The sequence below is a fragment of the Typopeltis vanoorti genome, chromosome 25, assembly GCF_054136105.1.
Source record: "Typopeltis vanoorti isolate ZY-2024b chromosome 25, IOZ_Tvanoo_1.0, whole genome shotgun sequence".
In the NCBI taxonomy this organism is placed as follows: domain Eukaryota; kingdom Metazoa; phylum Arthropoda; class Arachnida; order Uropygi; family Thelyphonidae; genus Typopeltis; species Typopeltis vanoorti.
In genome coordinates, this window is record NC_143573.1 from 36,354,994 (window position 1) to 36,376,053 (window position 21,060).

A 21,060-nucleotide genomic window follows, 5' to 3' on the forward strand; every position below is an offset into this window, starting at 1 on the left:
ATGGATGTGAGAGCTGGGTCAGAAGTAAAGCACTTAACTAAAGACTAGAGACTGTAGATATGAGAGTCCTGAGAAAGATTAGAGGCATGAATAGATGGCATCAATGGCAATATCATATTAAAAATGAGGATATTAGGAAAGAACTTGACATTGTCAGCATCCAGGAATGCATTAACAGAGCTAATCTCAGGTGGTATGGTCACTTAAACAGAATGGGCGAGGAAGGATTAGCAAAACAAGTATTCTCCGCCAGGTTGGCAGGAAAATGACCCAGAGGAAGACCAAGATATAGATGGGTTGATATGGTACAAAGTGCCTTAGATGATAGAAATATAAGATTTGATAATGTTGGAGTCTTGACAAGTAACAGACTGATTTGGAGGAAAATTGTAGATAGGAAGTTAGTAATCATGTATTTTTTTTCATGTAGTACTATCATATCCTGTACATCCTTTGAGGGTACATGGCAGGAAGTTGATGATGATAATCAAGTGAAAAAAATTTTTTAATATCTATCTCTAATCCTGAGTATTTTAATAAGTGATACCTTGGACTACTTGGATATGTGAAATATATGACTTGTGCATTACTTCAATCTTGGTATCTCTTCTGGGTGTGACTCCCACTGATGAGACCTTAATAAAGGTGGAACCTGGGCTGTAGTGGCCCTTTCCATAATGCATAACATTATACACATCTGAAAGGGTATGTGCTTTGCATTATGGGATACTAAGGCTATTGATGCGTCATTAGCCTCTCCATACAAGTAGCCCAGTTTTGAAGATACTTCACGAGCAAACATTGCTTGCTTACACATGGATAAAGGATTAAACCAAGAATATAATTTCTTGGCATCTTTAATTTATAGTATAACTAAATTAAAAAACTTTCAACATCTAGACCAGAGCTTAGACTTAAGTTAAACAGCCTAGTTAAGTTGATGCCAATTTCTTTGCCCATTCTTGTATTATGCAAGGTGATATCCCATCTAATCTCATAACATATGCATATTGAGATTCTGTAATATACTACATGCTCTTGTTTCGTTTTTTATTCCCACTCCAGTTCCTGTAATATCACCGCAATATCTTTATTTGGATGGCAGACCTCTGAAAGTAACTCAACTATTTTGTCTACTTCTGTCATCTCATTACTCTCAGCACTTATTAACATTATCCATTCTTCTTTTTTCTTGCTACATAGTGAAAGAAACATTTTTCAGATTTCCTTTAACCTGCTTGGCTAATTTCTTCTGATAAACTGATATTGTCTTTGTTACCATCTGGTCATTTCCTTGCTTGTGCTTTGTACTGCTCATGACCTTGCTATCACTTTTTTTTTCTTTATTATATACCTTTCACAACAACACACACACACATTTTTTTTTGCCCCAGCTTCTGCTTAATGATACTACTCATCCATCTGTGTAACTTCTACCTGATTAATCCTCTTGAACTTGGGCATACAGTCTTAATAATGCTTCCTTCAGATACCACTTGACCATCCCATGAACTGCTAACATTCTTTTCTTGCAGATTCCTATGTCCTATATAAAATTTTCTCTTATCACTCCTTCTCTCACTTTCTCATGAACTTCCATTTTATTACCACTGTTTTTTCTTTGTTTCTTTCTTTCTCAGCTTTATCACCTGCCTTACAATGCAAGAAAATAGTGTGGATGCTTATGCAGAGTTCAGCAAAGTGTACTGGAACAACTGCAGAAACACATACTTTCTTTCATGACTTCCTCTTCATTCTCCTGACATTCCATCAACAGTCTTGCAGGGACATTTTTCTCTTCTGTCAATATTCTTCACTCTGCAAGTGAATGTTACTCATCCCACACAACTGGCATTCACTCTCAAAATACTTCCTACATATTCATTCACTAATCTTGTTGTCATTCCACAAATCTTTCACCTTTCATGCATGCTACATCAAACAAAATTTCTCATAACTCTTCTAACAAAGATGTCTTGACCACCGCTGTTGTGAATGACTGTGATTCAGTGCATCATTGGGAGTTTAATATGAGATTTTGTTCAATGCAGTACATGCATGTGAGAAATATATTCGTTAAGAAAGTTGAAAGATATGTGTAATGACAGTGAGGTTGATGAACAAATATGTTCACCAGTCAGCCTGCTCTATTTTCCAATGCAATATCTGTGATGGAATGGGTGCCCACATAAGAATGGATATCATGGAAAACAATCACTTACATATAAGTTATCTATTTTCTACTTAAATGGTAAGTTAATAGTAGTGACTGTTCAGGCAGCATATGGAAAAAGGGGTTGCTTTCTATGTTTAAGAGGCTGTCAGTATGGGGGAATGGCAACTGCAACATAAAGTCATCAAATCAATCCTGGGATGTGTATCAGGTTGTAAGCAGATGCAGTAAGTGATAATATAAGGTCCTACTGAGGGGTCCTGACAATCGCCTCCATGTTAAGTGTTGGGAGGGACTTGCTGGAAGAGGTTATGGTTGTCTACAAGGATAGCAACTTTTTAGTGGATAGGTCCAACCCCTATACTGTCCATATTGATGATGGTCATTCTGTAATGTACGTCACAAGGATTCAAATACATCTCCTGTAGACTGGCTTATATCTGCAGGTGGGCCTCATGTTTTTGATGGAATTCATAGTAATTTGATTGCAGGAATGCTTTTTATTATTTAATTTTGTTGACTCCATTCAACTTCCAGTGTGGTGAGAGCTTGTTTTTATCAGCCTTGGATTTTTCCATTTTGGGGAATTGTGGGGAGCCAGTATTCATCTCTTCCCCCTTGGGAAAAAATATTCAAAATGTTGTGAAATTCAACTTCCATCTGGGAAACTAGGTATTTTTATACTTTTATTTTATTTAATATAAAACAAAAACAGCTAGAATGCTTTGGTCACAGAGACTGTATACATACAAAGACCATATAAACTATCACAATGCAGTCTTTAATCAGATGCCAGAGAGAGAGATACACACGAAAGGATCACAACCAAATGGAAGACCATTATTAACATGGTTACAGACATTAAAAACAAAAACAATCTTTGTAAGCCAAAAGAAGATGAGAGATCTTGCACAAGACAGACATAAATGTCAAATCCCTATCCATTAGAGGCTCAACCAGTAAAGATAAAAAGGGAATCTGGAAAAGGATTTAGGCTTATACGTTGGCTATTCATAACTGCATTTTTTTAAAGAAATTACAATGTAGACTAATATATTCACTAAAATAAATTTAATTAATACTTCCAATATTTCGGCAAAGCTAAACTGCATCATCAGAGAACAAAATATAATAAGATATGTGCAGATATTTAGAACTTTAGGCCTACATTAAGTAATGAAGATGAAGCATGTTAACTGAGAGTAGGCTTAAAGTCCTAAATAGTGTCCCCTAGTGGGCTAAATTGGGTGTCCTTGGCTGATGGCCTAAAACACAGAGGATGACAGCTTCCCAAATTTGGGGCAGTTTCTGCAACCAAATATGTATTTTAGCATATTTGGTTACATTCTATGCATAACAGTTTTAGGACTATACAATGTTAGTTATGAGGATCAGCTGAGGGAATGTGGACTGTAGAGTTTGGTGAATAGAAGGAGGAGAGGTGATACGATTGAGACTTTTAAACTGTTGAGAGGTGGTTACAGGGTTGAAACTGGGGAGTTCTTTTGCTTGGTTGAACAGCGGGAAGGAGTGATGACAAGGGGCCATCCCTGGAAGTTACGAAAGGAAACTGTGAGCAAGAGGGTGACGAGTGGTTTCTTTGCATGGAGGGTGGTTGAACCATGGAATGCATTGCCTGATAGAGTGGTGAGAGCGAGAACGGTCAATGAGTTTAAGGTATGATAGACTTTGTGTTTCCTAGAAGGGACCTCCCACGATGAGTCTTGATAGACTTTTGTTTCCTAGGAAGGACCTCCCACGATGAGTCTTGATAGACTTGTGTTTCCTAGGAAGGACCTCCTGCAATGAGTCTTTTGACTCCTTGAAGGCCTAAATAATAATAATAATAATAATAATAATAATAATATTTCTGATGGAATATGTATTTCTATGGGTACACATGACTAGTTAGACATCTTTATTTCCTTTTTTTTTTTTAAATATATACTGGAATAACCAGGATGTTTTTCCGGAAATCCAATCCTATTAAACAATTTGAGGGATCTTTCATTAAATTTTTCACTTGTTTTTTTTTTCCCTCTCATTGCAGTCTTTAATCAAAATCATTAAAAACATTCCATATCATCAATTGCAGAACTTCTATGTTTAATTATCACTTTTTTCATATAAGATGCTGTGGCTATTTCATGTTTTTTTATTTGATCTTCTTAATTAGCATCAGTACTGATAACCTATTCATAATATGAGAGTTATTCATAAAATATAAAAAAATTTTGTGATAACAACCTTGCTGCACACCAAAGCTGAAGTAATACTGAAGTGCATCAATACAGCTGTCACAGTAGTAGTTTGCAGACTCAGAATGTCAGTAATGCAGTACTGTACCATACTGCTGTTAATTTTTTTTTTTTTTTAAGTGTTAAAAATTATAAACTGTGATATAGCAAAGCCAGCACTATGCAAGGTATTGCTATAATATAAATTTCATGTATCTTTCAAGTAAATACGATACTATTTGAAAATAATATCTCTGTCAAAATGTCTCTCTCTCTCTCTCTCTCTATATATATATATATATATGAAAAACCTTTAATGACTAATACCGAGAGATAAAAAGATGACAAGATATATTTAAAAAGATACTACTAGTTTACTAGTTTCGTTGAATAGATCAACATCCTCAGGTATCACAATCAAATAAGTATATAAAAAATTACAGAGACTTAAAATTGCAATAACAGAACAAGTATAAAAAGACAGTAGCGTGTTTGAAAAACAAATGCGAGTATGAGTTCCAAACAAACGCATACTACGTGCTGTTGCGAGTGCGCCAGTACTGCACGTGTGCATCAGAGAGATTGTAACTCAGGCTGTTGTTGATATGAGAGGAATCTAGAGAAATTTCCCTGGATTCGACAATCTTTCTTTCGAGTTCATCGTAGCACACATGGATGTTAGAAGTTTGAGCTAACTCAGACGAAGGATTAGCTATGGGAAGCCCCCTCTCTCCTGTGTTAGCCAACATTTTTTTTGAGGACTTTGAACAAAAAGCAATCTCCTCTTTTACTTTAAAACCGAAAATTTGGCTTAGATATGTGGACGATATATTCCTCATATGGGAGCATGGTACTGAGAATCTTCACAAGTTTCTCGACCACTTAAACAACCACCATCAAGATATAAAATTGACTATGGAGATTGAAGAAAATAGTTCCATCTATTTCCTAGATGTTAAACTCACCAAGACGCCTGAATCAATTAAAGTCTCTATATTTAGAAAGCCAACTCATACAGATAGATATTTGCATGCGTCATCCCATCACCATCCAGCGCAAAAGTTGGGTATTATATCAACTCTAGCGAATCGTGCAAGATCTGTACTGTTAGATGAAGAAGAACTGAAAAAGGAACTACAACATCTTAAATGGACCTTTAAAAACAATGGCTACTCTCTAAAAAATATCAACAACCAATTATCCCACCGTCAACGTAGCAACGTAGAGACACAGGACGACTCCAAAGGTCATATCGTCTTGCCATATATCAGCACACTATCCAAAAAGCTGAGTAGAATTCTAAAGAAGTTTAACATAAAAACGTGCTTCTCGACTATGCCAAAAATAAGATCAAGCTTCAACAACTATAAACAACCTCACAACCTTCTACAATTCCCAGGTGTATACAAGGTCACTTGTGAATGCGTCAAGCCTTACTATGGGCAGACAGAGAAATCTATCTTACTACGTCTCGAAGAGCACCAGCGCGACATTGTTTATAAAAGAACCAGAGCATCTGCTCTGTCAAGCCATGTCCTGCTTTCAATAAACACGAACAACGAAAGCCACCAACACGAAATAAATTGGACATCAACTTCAAACCTACACATCTGCCATGATGAGGTAGAGTGCCACATTGTCGAGTCAAAGGAAATCACCTTGGACCCTTTTCATATAAATAACAATCTTAGCTATAATTTGCCTGACTCTTTCAACTCTACTATTAGATACTGGAGATCACGTGATTCCACACACGCACAGGTGTACAACAATAGAACTTTAACTCAGACTGTAGTTCAAGCTCATAATAACTGTCATTTATAGTCGAATATTATGACTTTATAATTGTATAGCTTTAGAGTGTGTTAATGTTAATTTCAGTGTCTTTTAATATCTTTCTATGTTCTTATCGCCTGATGAAGTCATTCTTGACGAAACATGTTGCGTTTTTTCAAATAAATGTCATTGTGTTATAATTCTCGGGGTTTTAAGTCAGTTAATTTAGAAAAATTAACATATCCCAACCCCGAGTTAATAGTACTAATCATATATATATATATATACATATGTCACATTCATTTAGTTACCCAGATGATATATATATATATATATATATATATATATATATATATACTTGAGCTGATGGATAAGGGCAACAAACAGCTGCTTAGATTATAAAAATTACATAGTATCTGAAGATTCACACTTACCATTAAGAGAATTTTCCAAAATAAACTGGATGCTTTGTATAAAATTATCATTTTCTTTCATCTTTTGTATCCAAAATGGTTCAGCAGTATCATTTACTATACAGGTATGTACTAATCTATCAAAGATTATACAAATGTCAGAAATAATTATGGATAAAAATTATTAAATGCTGTTTACTTTCTTACTCACAAATTTTGAAGTTTTTGTAATTTGATTTTTATTAAACACAATTAAAAATTGTATTTTTTATTTATTCAGTTACTCTTTGTATTCTGCTTAAAAATTAAAGTACAGCTATGGATTCTGAACTTTCTTTCCTTTCTAATTTATTTATGGAGATCTTCAAGACTAATTCTATCAACACTGCTCCCTATAGACCAACAATAGATAATGTGTTTTCCATTGGCTGCATGGTTCTGACACTGAATGCTTTTGTAATGTGCTAAAAAAAAACACCTAAACAGCCAACATCCTGGGATATACTTTACATTAGAAAAACAACAGTCTACCTTCCAAAATCACTTCTAGCCAGATAGATCATCCTTAGCTTTCACTGTCTTCAGAAAACTTAAGACACAGACAGGCACATTAATAGTCACAACATGGACTCTTCTCAACAGTATGACATTTTAAAAGCACTGGTGAATAGGATAAAAATCATCTACTCAATTGAATTACATATGCTACACTTTATTAGCCAATGGCTAACCTCCACTCTAAATTGATAAAAGAATAATAACACCTTTCCCTATCTTCTCCCAGATTCAGCCTAAAAGAATCCATAACTATTCCATATATCCGAGGAACTCAACTTCATACCAATTTTACTTATATTGATGGAGTTTTTTGAAAGAAGCCTTCCATATATATAAGAATGAAAGCATCCTTTTTCTCAGTCCATAAGGCAACGTCTGGAAAATACAAATGTAGATAACCTGCTCTTGCCTGTAACCTATTTTTCCGATCCTATTAGTCGGTTACATCTAGAATGTTTGTTGTCACAAATCAAAGGAAGACTGTGATGACTATCTCTAAATAAAAAAAAAGAACAGAAGTGGCACAATTCCTGAGATGAGTATATTCATAACCATAACAAAGTTTAATTCTTATATGTAATCCTTTTAAAATCTTTCAAAAGGATTAAATCTTGTTAAGAGCATACCACACAGAATTGCTACAGTCATTAACACTCATGATTACCAACTCTGATTCCGAATTTTTCTTATAATTGCTTTAGCTCTCAGTATTTTAACACATGTTGGAGGGTTACAGGCAAATTCATCGAAAAACAGTTAATCGAAAGACAATTCATCAAACAGCAATTCATCGAAAAAGCAATTCGCTGAATGACAATTTAACGAATGGCAATGTGTCGAAAAGGCAATTCATCGAACGACAATTTGTCGAAAATACAATTCATCGAAAAAACAATTCACCGAAAATTTTTCGATGAATTCTTTCACAATTCATCGAAAAGTCATTTTTCTTGCAAACTATTGTTTAGAAAATGCTCAGCAACAATGCGGAACGTTACTCATGATACAGATAACATATCGAAGGGGTCATTGAAACAAAACATAACAATTATTTTCTTGCATTTTAGCACATTTAATGTAAGTGTACATCCTCCTTCATTGTACAGTTAGCGATTTATCTGTAGGGAAGAGAGGAGTACCACATGCACTTATCTCCCAAATAACCTCGAAAACATGTAATTGCAGTTAATAAGGGGAGGAATAGGCTAAGAAATTTGTTCTACCAAATTTTGTCACAATGACTCTGGTCTGACTGAAATTAAAAATTTCATTAAATTTCATCCAGCCAGAGCGAAATTGCTAATATCATTTAGGAACTTCTTTATGGAAATGTTATGATAAAAGTGATCCATTTGGAACTAAAACTGAACTGTGCAGACAGTTTCTTGTACTGAAAACTTCTGCGAATTCTGCTAAGTCTGCGAGTTATTGTAATACATAATTTCAACACTTTTCTTTGTAGCCCCAAATAGAGCCGAACTAAAAACTGGAACGGTTCAACAATTTTTTGTAAAAGTTTCAAATACGGAATCCAAATAAAATTTTTTCATTAATAAATGTAATAAATAAATAAATTTACTGAACGTAAGTTAGTAGGCCTAATACCGAAATGACTAGGGCTTTTCCTCCTGGAAATGACAATAAGAATCCATACTGTTCTGTAATTATTCCTTAGTAAAGCAGCATTGATGAGGGGAAAATAGTATTGATCATTAATATTACTACTACTAATAATAATAAATTGATTCTTTGATGTAAATATTTTTCACAATAAATAATAAAATATATAGGAATTCAGAGTAAAAATATTGGAAAACTTGAAAAAAAAAATCCATTCCTGAAGATTTTTCAATCATGTTTCACTTATTTACTCCTGTTTCTGTTATTCCTCATCGAGAAGTGACGCATGCACTTATCTTCCGAATGACCTCGAAAGCAAGTAATTGCAGTTAATAAGGGAAGGAATAGGCTAAGAATACTAATGAATATATGTGTGGGTATCTTTCTGGGTTTTGAGGAGGTGATCGGTGCAGTTTGTTAAAAAAAAAAATAAATAAAAGGTTAAAATATTCTCTAGGAAAGGAAAATAATAAAATAAGGAATGATGAATAAAGAGTCTTAAAAAACAAACCTAAACCTTTTAGAAGCATACTCATCTGGTGTTATATTTAGATGAGCAGAGGTTGGAAGTCTTATTCGACTTTTGAAGGATGCCAGTGGTCGGCAGATCACAGTTAGAAAACACTGTGCTAAAGGAAATTGGAATTGGGTTGAGTTGTTTTGAATTAAGGAAGAAGCAACTAGCCTTAAATCACTGCATTTGTTTTCCTATTCGGTTTGCTTGTTTTTCGGCAAGAAAAAACCAAGTTTCAGAGAGGAAAAATCTTCCATCCTCAGATGAGACAGGTGAGTTAGCCTGTCTCATCTCATCTGAGGTTAAAAGCCCTGATAAAGGCGCTTGACATCCTTGATAAACGTAGGATGCTGCAGTCCTTTTCAGCAGTTTCATTAAATGAGCTGTAGAATTTTTCTCTTCTCTGAGGAAAGCGCTGATCTAAAGTACACCACATCTGTCACAAATAATCAAAACAACAGGTAATGGTCTTCCTAAAGGGCAAAGTTCTCGAGGTAGCCAGTCAGCTAAAATACCTAGAAGTAACAAGAGATGAGAAAACTTTCCTTCAATAATCACATCTCGTATGTTGCTGAAAAAAGTTTACAAATAGTAAACCTTCTAGCTAAGTCAGCAAGGATTGAGGGATTAGGCCGATGAGTGCTGAAAACAATATATACGTGAGCTATACTACCATTGATAATTGACGGTCAGCTTAACAGCACAATGCAACTTATATCTGAGACTTCTCAACAAAACCAACGGCCCCCAAGGGAGCCACGCCCACAGTTCGGGAAGCGCTGGACTAAAATACTCCACATCTGTCTCAAATAATCAAAACAACCCATAATGGTATTTCCAAAAGTCGAAGTTCTCGAGGTAGCCAGTCAGCTAAAATACCTAGGAGTAACAAGAGATGGAAAATTGAGATTGAGGGATTAGGCCGATGAGCACTGAAAATAATATATACAGGAGCTATACTACCATTGATAATTGACAATCAGCTTAATAGTTCCATGCGGCTTATATCTGGAACCATTAAAACAACTCCTATTTATTGGCTTACAATGCTAAGCAACATAATACCACCAAATCTAAGGAGTGATGCTCTGTCACGAGAATATGACAAAGTACTCAGAAATACTGAATTGCCTATACATAATGACATATCAGAACTATAGCTTAACAGATTGAAATCAAGAAAGCCCCCTCTTTGTGAAGATAAACATCTGAGAATGACTAATTAAAATACTAAAAATTAATGGAAACAAGTGTGGAGCATAAATACTAATGCCCAACTCAAAATTTAGTTTGATAGTTGCTGCCTCAACATCCTGGCAGGGGCGCACCAGTAGTGTCTGGCGCCTGTGTGCAAAACTTTAGTTGGCGTCCCTATCCTCCCCTCCAATAAAAAATCACTTTAAAAAAACTTTTTTTTTTGTAAAGTATTTACTCCTCTTTGGCACCTTTACTATCCTGGTGCTTGCGTGCATCGCATACATTGCACATATGGCCGGCGTGCCCCTGTATCCTGGGTGTGGAATTGGAAAGACATGGATAACACTGAACAGGATTCGTATGCCATAGAAGATGTGCAAGCTTTCTGTACAAGTGGAGGAAAATTCCCTCACTGGAGTGTGACTGTGGACACCCGAACCAATCAATCCATCATATTTGCATTGAGTGCAGTCTTTGCGCATATATGGGTCAAAGGAGCGACTTCCTAGAGGCGACACTGCCTTCTATAGACTGGATCAGAGAACATGATCTTAACTTATAAGTGCTTTGTCCGTCAAACGTGTAACTACCTGTTTTACTGTAATTATTTATCATTTACACTTTTTTTAATTTTACTTTTTACATATCTGTACCCATTTTTGTAAATGTACTTTTATAACTTTATGTAGATTGTCATACGATAAACAATAAATAACCTCCTGGTAGGGTAACTGTTGGGAAGAAAACGAAAACACCACACACACACACACTTAGTAATCTACAGTTTATTCGACATCTGAAACAACTATTGTTCAAAGATTTGAGCTGTAGGTCAGATGTCCACAGAAACTGCACTTTCTCGCGATAGTTTAGGGCTCCTGTGCAGTCAGTCGAAATTATCAATTTATTGTTTTTTTCCTTAACACTAAATATCACTCTTTCTAGAGATGTAGAATGATGCTAAGCTGCAAACTAACTTTAACTAGGCAAAAAAGCTGAAAATATCACGACATTTTCTGCAAAAATGGTATGGCGCCGTAAACGAATTCATTTTTTATATTTAGAAAGACATCCCAACTAATGTAATTCTGATTTATATAGGTGGTCTATTTGAGTTTACTTAGGTAGGGCGATATCGATGTTTATTCTTCTTTCCGTCAATTTACTATTTCATAGCGAACACTCTCTCTCGTTTCATTTTGGTTGCTTAAGAAATATCAATGTTTATTTTAATTTTCTAAATTTAGTAAAAAAACAAAGATTACAAGCATTTATACGTCCAGTCTATTTTTGACATTCGTGCATCATGGTACGTGAAGAAATTTCATAGTGAATGCTTTGCTTTCTCTATGTTAAAAATGTGGCTAATATTCCTTTCTTAATTAAGTTCATGTATTTCAGTAATGTAAACTTGCGTACAACAGAACTATATATATATATATATATATATATATATATATATATAACGTTTTTTAACTTGGGTATATTATGTATTCAAGATACCAAATAATTTTATATAAACTTGGTTTTAATCCTATTTCCCAAGTAAGCAAACGGACAAGAAAGTCAAGTTTGAGCCTGCAAGTAGTGCCGGTCGAGGCAACTCTTGGTAAAGGTGGATAAAGTTCTGATCACTTTTCTTAGTGTGTATAATACTAATATACTAATAACTAATATATAATATATATAACTATATATATATGTATAATATAATAATATATAACTAAATAATAACTAATAAAAAGTAATATACTAATAAAGTATACTAAGAAAAGTTATCAGAGCTTTTTCCACTTTTACCAAGAATTGCCTCGACTGGCACTACCAAGAGTTGCCTTGGACTTGCACTATTTACAGGCGCAAACTTGACTTTCTTGTCCGTTTGCTTACTTGGGAAATAGGATTAAAACCAAGTTAATATAAAATTACTTGGTATTTTGAATACATATTTTTCATATATATATCTTCTATCTTAGCATAAACTTTCATTTCCTGATAACATGATCAGGAAATGAAACTGTCTACAGGCAATTTATTCTTACAATTCATTTGTAAATATATAGGCTGTGTATTTTTTAATGCCTGGAAAAGAAACTTTTTTTTTTTTTTTTCCTGGAATCATTCATTCATTATTTGGTGCCACAAGTAAACATGTGGAGAGCAATTAACTTTTCTTAACAATTAACTAGAATCTACACAACTCTTAGTGACTGATCTTTAGGGCCGTTCCATGGGTTTGCAATTTTTGTGCCCCCGCCCCTTCCATTAAAAATTAAAAGATCCCAAAGTACAATAACACGTTATGAATCATTTTATTATACTGCACGTTAAGAGGAAATCTCTCTCTCTGTAAAAAATATAGTTTATGATCCTTTTTCATTAACGTATGAATTTTTAGTATCTAATGCTGCTATTTAGAATTTATGATCAGAGATGTTGAAGCCTAGATTAATATCATGGCTTTTAAGACGTCATTAAAAGAGTTTTTTTTAAGGGGAAGGGGTGGAAAAATATGCTTCTGCACGTGGCGACAAAATTTCTAGGGCTGGCGCTGGGGCCAGTCCTGGTGAATATGATGTTTGAGGTAGATATTGAAATCCCAAGTCGTATATTGTCTGTTGGATTTCATAAGCAAATTCCTTCAGCTGCTGTAACAGTTTCACCTTTCTTGAGGTAAGGTAAGGATTACACCATCCATATCCTAAAAGACAATGGCAAGAAGTTTCCCTGCTGACTGTTTGGTTCGAAACTTCTTTGGCCATGGAGAACCTTTGTGTCTCCACTCCTTTGACTGTTGTTTGTTCTCTGGGTCATAGTGACGAAGCCATGTTTCATCAACGGTTAGAATATGAGCTAAAAAATTTCACGAGGATGAAATCCCTTTATGAAATGTTCTTTTAACATCTCAACTATATCCGCCTCAGTGGATATCATTCACTGCAACCAGTATGTCCTGCCAAAAAATTGCTTTCCAAACGAAATAGGATAAATGGTAGTTATAAACAGTAGGATAAAAAGATATATACCTCTCAAAATAATCCAAAACAAACAAACAAAAAAAAAAAAAAATCGCACACACATCTTTGCCCCCACATGCCTTATAATTCATTTTTCGGTGAACGTTATTTTCGATCAATTGTGTTTCGATGAATTGTCTTTTCGATTAACTGCTCATCGGTGAATTGCTTTTTTCGGGGAATTGTCTTTCGATGAATTGCTTTTTCGATTAATTGTTGTTCGATAAACTGATTTTCGATGAATTGTTTATTCGGTGAATTGCTTTTTCGATGAATTGTCTTTCGGTAAACTGTTTTTTGATGATTCATGACTTCTTTTTCTGGTATTAACAACACCACAAACAAACACTTATATTTTGGTGATTTTCAACTCAGCATCATCAGAGCACAACACACTTGTAAACACGACAGTGAGCGAGTGAAACAATATAATTGCAAAAGACAAAAGATCTAAAGTCCTAAAAGCCATAGTAATAGTAGCGAAAGATACATTCGCTACTATTGCTATGGCAAGTCGGGACTGGCAGACCACGATTTGGACACTCCTTCACACAGGATTAGATGGAGGAAAACGAATGTGCTATTTAGGAGTCGTTATAGATCTGAAAGATTACTTTTTGAGTCAGCAATGGCTTTGAAGAATTCTCCTAACCTTAACAAATATGATTGCATTAATTTGCCAAAAATTTGGGAGACGGTTATCCTAAGAAAAACTCCTGGATAACTGCTGTTTTTTTTTTTTTTTTCTCGTTAGAGGGTGCCAAAAAAATAGGACTTTAGATCTTTTGTCTTTTGCAATTATACTGTTTCACTCATTCACTGTTGCGTTTACAAGTGTGCTGTGCTCTGATGATGCTGAGTTGAAAATCAGCAAAATATAAGCGTTAATAAAACATCTTTGTTGATAAAAGTGTTTGTGGTGTTGTTAATACCGTGAAAAATAAGTCATGAATAACCATCAACACCTAAGTTTATCTGTTAGATTGTTTTTCGATGAACTCTCCGGATACCATGTTGGAGGATAGCACGTGTTTGAAAAGAAGTGCATGCAAATATGTGTATTTACAATATGATTTTACATAATTATTATTATTATTATTACCCCAAGACCACATGGAGTCAAAGACTCATCCGAGAGGTAATTTTATTACACACACACAGCTCATTGCACCATGCCTTGAACACATTCAAACTCCTTGCGACATCACACTCTCAGGCAAGGCATTTCAATCATTTACAACTATGCACGAAAAAAACCTGCCTCTCACTCCCCTACTCACATCCTCTTTATACAGTTTCCAGGGATGAACGTCTGGTTCTCTCCCAATCTCCTACTATTTTCTGTAAAACTTCTCCAGCATTGATCCTATAACAACCCTTTACCAACTTGTAGGTATCTATCATACTCCCCCTCTTCCTCCTGTCCACCAGACTCTGCAAATTACATCTTCTAAATCTTTCCTCATACTCTACATTCCAGAGGTCAGAAACTACCTTAGTCAATCACCTTTGGACCCTTTCCAACATCTCTTCATCCTTCTGAAAACCAGGTGACCGAATCTGGGCACAATAGTCCATGTGTGGCCTAATCAAAGCCTTATACAATGGAACAAGAACTCCCCACTTCTACACGTCAGTGTCCTTCACATTATTCCCAGAAGCTGTTGTCATCACAATTTTGGCTATGTGTTCCCTAAATTTCAGATCCTTATCCACTATCACGCACAGATCTCTTATTTCTTCCACCTCCAACAATATGTCCTTACCAAGCATAAATTCTGCATCCCATCTTTGTTTACCAAATTTTAACACTTTACATTTTGCAACATTGACCTCACATTCCCATTTCTGTGCCCAATCACTCAATTTATTCAAGTCTTCTTGTAAGGCCACAACATCTTCACTACTCTTCATAGTTTTTCCCAACTTTGCATCATCTGCAAACAACTGAATATCTCCATCCAAATCTTCACCTATATCGTTAATATAGAAGTTAAATAGTAATGGCCCCAAAACAGACCCCTGAGGCACTCCACTAGTGACTTTCCTTTTCCTGGATATCGCTCCCCCATACACAACTTGTTGATACCTATCAGACAGCCAGTCTCCAATCCAATGCGCTAATCAAATATCCAACCCCATCAGCTCTATCAAAAGCCTTTGCGAAATCTAAGTCTATTACTGTGTATCCTCTCCTCTGTGCAAGGGAGCAGTCACTTTATTGTAATAAGTAAGTAGATTACTAAAACATGACCTCCCTTTAGCAAATCCATGCTGTCCATCAAAGATAATACCATTGTTGTCAGCCCAACTCTGGATCCTAGTTCTAACAAGCTTCTCCAACAACTTAACCACAACACCTGACACACAGATAGGACTATAATTTGATGCTTGAGTTCGATCACCTCCTTTATGAAGTGGCATAATCTTGCCATCCTTCCACTCCTTAGGGACTTGACCGAGTGCAAGACTCATATTAAAAAAATATGTCAAGACAGATGTCAACTCCCTGGCACATTTCTTCAGAATACGTGGTATATATTATTAAGTCCCATAGCCTTATGAACATCTAGTTTACTCAACTCCCCATACACCTCTTGCTCACTTACACTCAGTCTCTCCTCCCCATCATCTACTGCTCAAGATTGAAAGGCCTTTATGAATTGCTCATTAAGTGTCTCCACCACACATTCTGCAACAGCTGTCTTTATACCATTTTCTCCTATCATCCTTCCATAATCATTCTTTCTTTTGCTGCTACATATCGAAAGAACTCCTTAGGATTGTTTTTTGCTTCATTAGCTAACTGCTGTTCATACCTCTGTTTAGCTAACCCTCACCTGGTCTTTGTAGACCTCATGGAATTGGTTATTTCCACTTCTCTAATGCTGCCTCCACAATGCCTGCTTTCTCTGTATCGCAAGCTTAATCTCTTTATTCATTCATATCACACATTTTAACCTTCTCACCCTTGGAATACACTTAAAAATTGCATCTACTAGATAGTTTTTCAAAATCCCCCAAGCTGCATTGATCTCTTTTCCAGCTAACTCCTCATTCCATGCTACACCCGCAAGCTGTCTCCTGAGCTCTTCATAATCATCCCCCTTGTAGTTCCACATATACCCTTTTCTCACACAGGTCCTCACACTGCTGGCAACCACCCAGGTAATCACCTCATGGTCACTCTCACCAATTGGTGGATGATTTGACACCTCATTTATAATTACATCCTCTGATGAGATGACCCAATCAAAGACCCTCAATCCTCGCATGCTCTCTGTTACATGCTGTCTGAGGCAGTTATCCCTCAAAAACTCAAGAAAATCATTTTCTTTACTTCCAGTTGCTATCTCATCATTCCAAATCTATATTGCCATAATTAAAATCACCCATAATGATCACCCTTTTCTTATCTGCTTGACTAATTTGATTATACATTTCATTATCACCACCATCCACATTACCTGGTCTATAATAACATCTCACCGAGTATTTGATTCCATTCACCTCTATCTCACACCATAATGCCTCAAAACCACTAGCACTATTTCCCTCTTGCATCTCTACTTTGTATGGACATAACTCTTTCTCTATCATCAATAGCACCCCCCCTCCCTTTTTACTCCTTCTATCCTCAACGAAACACATCATACCCTTCTATCTCTATTCCTGTCAGGATGTCGTCCTCTTCCAACCATGTCTCACTTATTCTGACTTGCTGTTTGTCCTCTGTCAAATCATTCATGCCGATTAAAACCATCAACTCCTTTGCTCGCTCCCTCCTCATATCCAAAGCCTCAATCACTCTACTCATTTTACTGCCTGGAAAACATACCTTGTGCATCCTATCATCCAGCATACCTTTAATAATGGAGTCACCATATAAAGCAAATTCACTCATCTTTCGTGCCATCATGATTAGTTTTAATAGTTTTTACCCGAATTTTCTTAATTTCATTCCGCATCCATTTCATCTCTTTACTCATTCAATCCAATTCAACTTCCAAATCTTGTGTCACATTCTCTCTATCATTCAATCTTTCTAATTTTCTAACTCTCGACACTCTCTTCTCACGTTCACTCTCATTCATCCTTCTATTCTTCCGTACTTTCGGTCCAACATGCATCCAAATTTTGCTATCATTCATTCTTTCGATTTTTTCCACTTTCGATTCCTGCATCACTCCATTTCTAGTTTCATTCGTTCTCTCAATTTTGTTTCCTTTCACAACTCTCGCCTCACTTTCGTCCTTTTTAACATCCGTTACGGTTTTTAAATCCCTCGTTTTCTTTTTTACTGATTTTTTAACATTCTTTCGCCTCTCTTTCACATCATCCTTCTCTTTTGAATTCATTTTCCCCGTGACATTCTCGCTACTAACACGCTGTCATCAATTTCATATTTGCATTCATCAATTCCTCGTTCAGGTCACACTTTGCACACACCCTCCTTCCATCCGCCCAAAAATCCACAAATCATTTATGCAATCGAAAGAATACATATAACACACATCACACTTAACAAAACGACTGAAGTCTAAATTAAATTCATGGAATGACAAAGCCGCTGTTATGTTATTTATTCTCCTGGACAAGGTGCAAATTATGTTGGAGGTTTAATGGATTTTTTTACAACACTCAGAATGAATTAAATTAGAATTTAATACTCCTATATTTCGTCCTAGTCACTAGGACATCTACGGGGATTACAAAAACAATTAATGTAACATGTACACAAAAACTTACAATACTAAGCCCAACCACGTGGGTGACACTAAAGTCCTATCTAGGTGGAGCGCCCTCTAAGGGCGGTAGTAGGTGGCCTGGAATGTAAGGTGGGACCTCTGGTGATGAGTGTTTCCCAAATCTTCGGAAGCTTAATGCAACCGTATTTGTTAAGATTTGGTTGGTTTCTGAGAGACCAACTTCTAAGAAAAGTCTCTCTTCCTTGAATTTGCTGTGGTGGAGCATGGTGGTTTTCTTCCATGATACTCTGTGGGTGGTGTCCAAAGAGTATCATGGAAGAAAACCACCATGCTCCACCACAGCAAATTCAAGAAAGAGAGACTTTTCTTAGAAGCAGCAGCAGCTCTCAAAAACCAACCAAATCTTAACAAATACAGTTGCATTAAGCTTCCGAAGATTTGGGAAACACTCATCACCAGAGGTCCCACCTTACATTCCAGGCCACCTACTACCGCCCTTAGAGGGCGCTCCACCTAGATAGGACTTTAGTGTCACCCACGTGGTTGGGCTTAGTATTGTAAGTTTTTGTGTGCATGTTACATTAATTGTTTTTGTAATCCCCGTAGATGTCCTAGTGACTAGGACGAAATATAGGAGCATTAAATTCTAATTTAATTCATTCTGAGTGTTGTAAAAAATCCATTAAACCTCCAACATAATGTCCTCACAGCACTTAAGCCTCTACACAAGGTGCAAATTGTTTGTTAGAATGTATTCTCAAATCTTTGTTTATTTTGATAAAAACTTTCTATAATTAGATCATAGTTTATTTTTGTGGAGGGGGATTACATCCTTAATTTAAAAATTCTGTTGAAACCTGCATAAAACAGCAAATTACTACATTAAATGCTGAAAAATTAACAGAAAACTGCATGCATGTGTATGTATAATTTTGATACATCCTGATATTATCACCAGATCTCTATGGAGATAAAGGTTATCATGAGAAGTTTTCACTACAAATCAAACACAATGCTCATCATACCATGTCTTAAACTTGTTTGCTTGTTTCTGTTCACATTCTTCAGCAGTGCATTTCCACTTACCCACTACTCTTCAAGCAAAAAACCAGCTCTCACTCCTCTAATTACATCTTTGGTATATGTCTAATGGAATAATCTGTTATTCTACTCACCAGTCTATTTGCTGAAGAATTTCTACATTAATATGGTGCAAGCACTTCGGCTTGTCTAACACTCGTCTTCAAAGCACCTCTATAGCACATATCTGCAAGAATGACAAGAGGAACCTTTATAACACATTCTTGCTGGCCTAGTTGGCCAAGTGGTTGATGTACTCACTTGCTAACCAAAGCTGTGGGGGGGGGGTGGGGGGAATCCTGAAGTGGGAATGGATGTGTGTGTGATCGTCTTTAGGTGGCAGACAATTTCACTGCTGGTGTGAAACTACTGTTCCACTTAATGCCTAAGGTGGTTTGAAAAAAGTAAAAAAAGATCCTGATTCTAGGTTTCCAGAACATGGTTTTCAGACTATGTAAAAAATAAATGATTTCTCGATTAATAAATGAAAATTAAAAAAAATTATCCTTAGCCTGTCCATGGTACTAATATATTATAGGTTTACAACCTTTCATAGGTGGAAGACATATAAAGTATTTCTTCAATCTTAAGGAATGTTTACTTGCATCCAGAGATGAGTGATATTTATCAGAAGATTGCGATGGATATTGAATAGTGGAATCTATACTAGTGGTCAGTGATTAATTGTTGGGATTCCAGGTAGTGGAAGGACTATTGATGACTTCTCAATTATTTTAAAGAAGACTGACATGAGAACAATGGATCTGCAATTTGATGGCAGTCATTTATCTTCCCTTTTTTGGAATGAACAGAATACAGGTGTGCTTTTATGCTGCAAGTAGGATACCAATTGAATATAAAAGCACAAAAATGATACAAGATAGGTACGAGATGTGGAGCATAAGTTTTAAGAACTGAGAGGTATCATTAGGACTAGATGTTATTGAAGATCCTTCTGATGTCATTCTTATAAAAGACCACAGAAGGCATGCAGAGCAGTATTTCTAGTGTAGTATGGAGAGTTTTATCACTGGAAAATTTGGTTTAGGAGTGAGGAATGAAGAAGAATAAAGGATGTTGGAGTTTTGTGTTGAGAACAGCTGCTTTATTGCAAACACTTGCTTTCAACAACATAAAAGAAGATTGTACACATAGACTTCACCAAACAGAGAATATAAAAATCAGACAGATTATATTGTTGCCAGAAGAAGGTGGAGAAGTGCTATCCAATCAGTAAAAACACTACCTTCAAAACCTGAAGTCAGATCATGAATTGTTGATAGTTGAAGTTAAATCGAAATTAAGGGCTAAGAAGAAACAAAAGGATAGTATCCGATTTGATTTAAATCATATAAATGAAGCAATTAGGACTAGATGTTATTGAAGATCCTTCTGATGTCATTCTTATAAAAGACCACAGAAGGCATGCAGAGCAGTATTTCTAGTGTAGTATGGAGAGTTTTATCACTGGAAAATTTGGTTTAGGAGTGAGGAATGAAGAAGAATAAAGGATGTTGGAGTTTTGTGTTGAGAACAGCTGCTTTATTGCAAACACTTGCTTTCAACAACATAAAAGAAGATTGTACACATAGACTTCACCAAACAGAGAATATAAAAATCAGACAGATTATATTGTTGCCAGAAGAAGGTGGAGAAGTGCTATCCCATCAGTAAAAACACTACCTTCAAAACCTGAAGTCAGATCATGAATTGTTGATAGTTGAAGTTAAATCGAAATTAAGGGCTAAGAAGAAACAAAAGGATAG

The 21,060-nt window shown here is 35.8% G+C and overlaps 1 protein-coding gene across 6 annotated transcripts in view; it reads right to left on the minus strand.

Moving 5' to 3' along the window:
• The window catches only part of LOC150092666 (protein saal1), a 226,446-nt gene that overhangs the window by 97,990 nt on the left and 107,396 nt on the right, over positions 1 to 21,060 (minus strand). For all 6 annotated transcript variants that reach the window (XM_090414561.1, XM_090414560.1, XM_090414559.1 and 3 more), the window contains exon 8: positions 6,621 to 6,736. In XM_090414561.1, coding sequence (XP_090270687.1) covers positions 6,621 to 6,736 — 116 coding nt within the window. The remainder of the gene's footprint in view (positions 1 to 6,620; positions 6,737 to 21,060) is intronic.